The sequence below is a fragment of the Salmo salar genome, chromosome ssa11 (assembly GCF_905237065.1).
Source record: "Salmo salar chromosome ssa11, Ssal_v3.1, whole genome shotgun sequence".
NCBI lineage: Eukaryota > Metazoa > Chordata > Actinopteri > Salmoniformes > Salmonidae > Salmo > Salmo salar.
In genome coordinates, this window is record NC_059452.1 from 17,981,501 (window position 1) to 17,987,500 (window position 6,000).

At 47.6% G+C, this 6,000-nt stretch overlaps 1 protein-coding gene across 4 annotated transcripts in view; it reads right to left on the minus strand.

Moving 5' to 3' along the window:
• The window catches only part of LOC106562098 (myotubularin-related protein 13), a 158,370-nt gene that overhangs the window by 28,453 nt on the left and 123,917 nt on the right, over nucleotides 1-6,000 (minus strand). For all 4 annotated transcript variants that reach the window (XM_014126678.2, XM_014126677.2, XM_014126676.2 and 1 more), the window contains exons 18-21: nucleotides 5,810-5,980; nucleotides 5,438-5,712; nucleotides 4,143-4,315; nucleotides 2,786-2,859 (exon numbers count right to left, since the gene is read on the minus strand). In XM_014126678.2, the coding sequence (XP_013982153.2) occupies nucleotides 2,786-2,859; nucleotides 4,143-4,315; nucleotides 5,438-5,712; nucleotides 5,810-5,980 (693 nt within the window). The remainder of the gene's footprint in view (nucleotides 1-2,785; nucleotides 2,860-4,142; nucleotides 4,316-5,437; nucleotides 5,713-5,809; nucleotides 5,981-6,000) is intronic.

Sequence of the window (6,000 nt, forward strand, 5' to 3'; positions counted from 1 at the left end):
AAGCTTGTAGCTTCATACCCAAGAAGACTTGAGGCTGTAATCACTGCCAAAGGTGCTTCAACAAAGTACAGAGTAAAGGTTCTGAATACTTACATAAATGTGATATTTCCTTTTTTGTATTTTTGTTTTTATAAATTAGCAAACATTTCTAAAAACCTGTTTTTGCTTTGTCATTATGGGGTAGTGTGTGTAGATTTTGGTATTTTTTTTATTTAACCAGGTAAGTTGACTGAGAACACATTCTCATTTACAGCAAGGACCTGGGGGAGAGGATATGAATGAGCCAATTGTAAGCTGGGGATGATTAGGTGTAATTAGTGACCACAGAAAGTCAGGACACCCGTCCAAAAGCCAGCACCCTACACAGGGCAGTGTCCCCAATCACTGACCTGGGGCATTGGGATCATTTTTTAGACCAGAGGACAGAGTGCCTCCTACTGGCCCTCCAACATCACTTTCAGCAGCACCTGGTCTCCCATCCAGGGACTGACCAGGACCAAACCTGCTTAGCTTCAGAAGCAAGCCAGCAGTAGGATGCAGGGTGCTATGCTGCTGGCATTGAGGTTTGATGAGGAAAAAAATACATTTTAGTATAAGGCTGTAACATAACAAAATGGGGGGAAAAAAGGTCAAGGGGTCTGAATACTTTCCGAAGGCAGTGATGTTGATTTTATTCAAACACATAGGGTGTGTCTACATATGGAAAAATACACGTTTAAAAATGTAGACCAATAGTTAAAAGAACAGATGACCCTCAGTCGACCAATGTTCTTTGTCGGGGACAGCCCTAATGTCAACATATCAGTGCATTAGATAAGGATAGACATCAACACACACGTCGCACCTAAACAACAGCTGAGCATATCGAAGACAAATGTATGACACACACATTATGTCATAAAAGCAACACATCACCAACACACACTGTGTTACACGGACACTCAGCATCCAATAGCGTTTAACACAGCTTCCTAGTTACTGATGCTTTGCCAAGAAAAACAAAGCATGTGTTCTGTACTAATCATCAGTAATTCTCCCAAGTTAATCATTTGGTCCTTAGGTCCAGGCAAGATATTTTTTTTACTAATACAATAATTCATTTAGTTCATTTTGATATATGCATGGAGTGTAGTCTGCGCAACATCTTTTCAGTGACCTTCTGAATTATTAACTCAACTCTTACCTCACATTACCACAGTATATTGATTTACGTGCTTCAAGAAATGCTGGAGGATCCAAAGCAAACCTCTGATCAATGAGCACTGACAACTGGTGAACATCTGCTTTGAGGTTCTTCGTAGCAAACTGCAAATCCAAACTTCTATTGTGTTGGAAGTCGGATTCTCTTCAGCTCCCCAGCAGAGCCAGGTCTGAAAGCAGCTGGTCTAACACTGCTTTGTCTCTCTAGCTCATCAAACTGTAGCCAAGTTGAGCACTCCTGTGTGAGGGGGCCTAGACAGTAAATGCCCTCTAGTCAGAAGGGCATGGTTCTGCGCAGTGGTCATATCTTCCAGGGGGAACAGAATGGTGTCACTGATCCATCAGTGATCACAGCCTTTGTGGGGGTGCGGCTGAGTTCTGGTCTAGTCTGGCCAATAGATAAGAGGAGGAACATGGTCCTGCTGGTGTTGGATAGCCCAGGGCCAGGGGCCAGTGTGTTAAAGGCACCAACGGTCCCCTAGCACCCCGATGAGGCTGTCAGCTGGAACTCTAACAAAGTACTCACCCCTACACACACACTAGAGCCAGCGATAGCTACTTATCACAGTGACCCTTTTCACTGCTTGTAGCTTGGAGTGCCCAAGGTAAACCAGTACGTCCAGCATCCCTTAACTGATTGTTTAATACCTCCCCCTCCCCCTGAACCTTGGGCCAAAGCAGTAGCAGGTTCCACATAGAGCCAAGCATAAATCTCTGTGCTGATGGCCCACCAGGGTCATTCCTGCGCTTGTTTACAGAGTTCATAGGATTGAATGTGCTGCTGGCAGCAGAGCTGTGTGCAACATGGTCTCAGCCATGAATGTCAGACAAGGCCCTGCCAGACAAACTAACAAATCAATTACACTGGACCTGACTGGGCCCGCAGAGTCCTGGGAACAAGCCGATCAGGGGGAGAGACCTTGTCAAGAGCTGGCAGTGAGATAAGGCGCACAACAGCATCCATGACTACTGTAGCCTGGCTCCACTGTAAGAACCCCAGTCTGATGGTTGATGAGTGATGACAATCTGACAACTGCAACATTACTGGATGATAGGCACTTCAGCTACAGCACACCACTTCCAGGAGAATAGGGGCTCTAACGCCACTTCCAGGAGAATAGGGGTTCTAACGCCACTTCCAGGAGAATAGGGGTTCCAACGCCACTTCCAGGAGAATAGGGGTTCTAACGCCACTTCCAGGAGAATAGGGGTTCTAACGCCACTTCCAGGAGAATAGGGGTTCTAACGCCACTTCCAGGAGAATAGGGGTTCTAACGCCACTTCCAGGAGAATAGGGGTTCTAACACCACTTCCAGGAGAATAGGGGTTCTAACACCACTTCCCAGTAAAATAGGGGATCTAACACCACTTCTAGTAAAATAGGACTTCTAACACCACTTCCAGTAAAATAGGACTTCTAACACCACTTCCAGTAAAATAGGGTTCTAACACCACTTCCAGTAAAATAGGGGTTCTAACAACACTTCATTATCAAAGGACACAGGTTTACTTCAAAAGGCACAACAAATTACTCCATTAACCTCTTTGGGCTAGGTGGGACGCCAGCGTGCAGGGCAGCACCTACCTTCTGAATGGGCGGCAGCCTCCTGCTCTCCCTGTGGACCGCCTCCAGAGTTTCCATCTGCATGGCCACGATGCCTGGGGTCAGAGGTCATGACCAGTTAGCACAATGTCATGCACACACAAAAACACATAAGTTACCCACATAAGTTACCCAACCCAGGTAAACATTAACACATGCTTGCACATGCCTACTTACAACCCCAGGAAGCCTATATTTACAGATTTAAAGACCACCACCTATAATGAGATACACAAGTATTGGGATGATACAATGACTATGAGGTTAAACTGTCAGCTTTAATTTGAGGGTATTTTCATCCATATCAGGTGAACTGTTTGTCTTGGTTGTGTTTCAGATTATCTTGTCCCCAATATAAATGGTAAATAATGTATTGTGTCATTTTTTAGTCACTTTTATTGTAAATACGAACATAATGTTTCTAAACACCTCTTTTAAAAAAATATATTATTTAAATTATTTTCCCCCCTTTTTCTCCCCAATTTCGTGGTATCCAATAGCTAGTTACAGTCTTGTCCCATCGCTGCAACTCCCGTACGGACTCGGGAGAGGCGAAGGTCAAGAGCCGTGCGTCCTCCGAAACACAACCCAACCAAGCCACACTGCTTCTTGACACGATGCCCACTTAACCCGGAAACCAGTTGCACCAATGTGTCAGAGGAAACACTGTACACCTGGTGACCGTGTCAGCGTGCACTGCGCCCGGCCCGCCACAGGAGTCGCTAGTGCACGATGGGACAGGAACATCCCTGCCGGACAAACCCTCCCCTAACCCAGACGACGCTGGGCCAATTGTGCGCCGCCCCATGAGCCTTCTGGTTGCGGCCGGCTGCGACAGAGCCTGGACTCGAACCAGGATCTCTAGTGGCACAGCGAGCACTGCGATGCAGTGCCTTAGACCACTACTCGGGAGGCATGTTTCTAAAAACGTCTACATTCATGTGGATGCTGCCATGATTCCGGATAATCTTTAATGAATCATGAATAATGATGAGTGAAAAAGTTGAATGTTGAAGTGTTTAGAAATATTCTATTCTTATTTACAATACAATAAAATAATCCAAAGTGCTGGAGTACAGAGCCAAAACCACCAAAAATGTGTTACTGTCCCAATACTTTTGGAGCTCACTGTTTGTCAAAGAGTTAATCTGCTCAGAGGCTGTAGGACTACACAGCGCTACAGGCCTGCACTCAGAATACATACTTCAATCAGCTTCCAGGGATACCTTGGCAAAAAGGGTTAAGTGATAAACTGACAGAATTAGGACAGTGGGAGTCAGAGGTCACGGTGCTTGCTACAGAGCTCCTGGATAGAGGTTGACTGGGGGTCGTACGGTACCTGGGATCATGCTATGCAAACTCTTGATGTGGTCCTGGCTGACACCACTCTCTGTGCACACCTTGTCAATGAAGCGGGCGATGAACCGTACCACAGAGTTGGCCACGTCGCTGTTCTCAGAGTCCTCAAAGCCACTCTCTGTGTCAAAGCTCTCCGCCACACTGCCTGCAATACTGCAAACACACATTTAGTCGGATTTTAGTCTGCATTAATGGCATGAGAATAGAACAGGCTGCAGAGAGGGATGCTTGAAGTTTTCCCAGAGATGCACATGACGATATAGCGTGTCTGAGGTCTGTGAGCATGGCACACCAGCAGTCTGGCGAGAGGTCAGCAGTGATGCCAGGACCTCTCACTCTGCTCACGCGGTCTTTTGGCCACGCTACACTTTTCACATGGGACGGTGATGTAACGTCCCAAACACACAGATGAGATCCAGAAGTCTCTGTGAGAAACAAAACAAGTCTGGGGCAAGAACCAAAAGAGAGGGAAAAAAACTACCAAATAAACACAGTGTGGCCATCGCCTTTCCCCCCCTATTCATGAAACCAGCGGCAAAACAAGAACTAAAGGATTCATTATGGTGTCGTCTTCAACATTCTCCATGTAAACAACTCAAAGGGCCTAAAATCTCCAGTAATACACTTCAGAGGGGACTAGCTAGGGGGCTACCGTAGCAGCAGCGCATACAGAAAGTGAAAGTGAGAAACCCTGGAGATAGGGCCTTGGTAGACCCTTTTCCATTTCTGAGAAAAGCCACACCTGCAAATTTTCCAAACTTAGTACACATTACATTACTCTTAGTGCAGAGCACTGGAAATCCCAATCTTTGTTTCTTTTGGTTGAGTGGAGGTCACCCCCCCTGCAGACAGGCTGAGTGTTAACCACCCTGGCAGACCTGAGGCTGTAACTCAGGCAGGTGATAGGACAGCCAACAGGATGGACGTGGGAGTGGGCAGGATATGGCTGAGGAGGTGCTGTACGCTGATCCGTTTTAGAGGAGGAGAATGGATACACGGGGAGTAACACCATGTCCGCCCACACACTTATCGTCACCTTATGACAATGTACAAAATATTCCCCAAGCAAGAGCGCTATCGTCCTAGATAACAACCTTACATTTCAGCTCTTTTTCTCTTTCCGAACGAGTGCATTTCACTCTAGGGGGCCATGCGCTTCTGTGTGCTGTGCCAAACTAACTGTTGATATAGCTGTGGCGAATAGCTAGGTGTCAAATTTAACTGAGTGAATATCAGTGGGGTGCAGTGAGGCGCAACCAGCTGCTCTCTGCTTGCCTGTTGGTGACGATGCTGTTGCTGCCGCTCTCCCAGTCAGCGACGGGGTTGGCTCTGAGCAGCTTGTTCTTGCTGGTGTCCAGGGGGACCAGCAGGTAGACCAGGAGGCTGGCGTAGTGGATGGCCTGGCTGAACACCGTGCTCTCCTCGTTCTTCACCAGCTCCTGCTGCTTCTCCTTGCTGAGGCAGGGCCAGGCGCGCAGCTGCTCCGCTGCCAGGTCCATGGCCGTTCGCGCCGAGGCGCTGGGGGCCGCCGGGGGCAGGGGACCTTGTTCCTGAGGGTGGAGAAAGATATGGGGGTGTTCAGTGTCATTCTGCAAATAGGGCTAAAAAAGTGAAAGAAGAAAGCTTTGAAAGGTCTCATTCTCTTACCTTTAGCCTGGCAGTGATGCCTAGTTTGTCTTCAGGGGCGGTGAGGTACAGGGCTCGGATCTGGTTCTGGACCTCACTGTAGAACGTGGCCTCCCAGAACTGCTGATTGGTCCAAATGGGATGGTCCTGGACACAGGTGTAGGCAAACTGGCTCACCCCAGCCGGCAGTTTCTGCAGACACGAGGGAATGT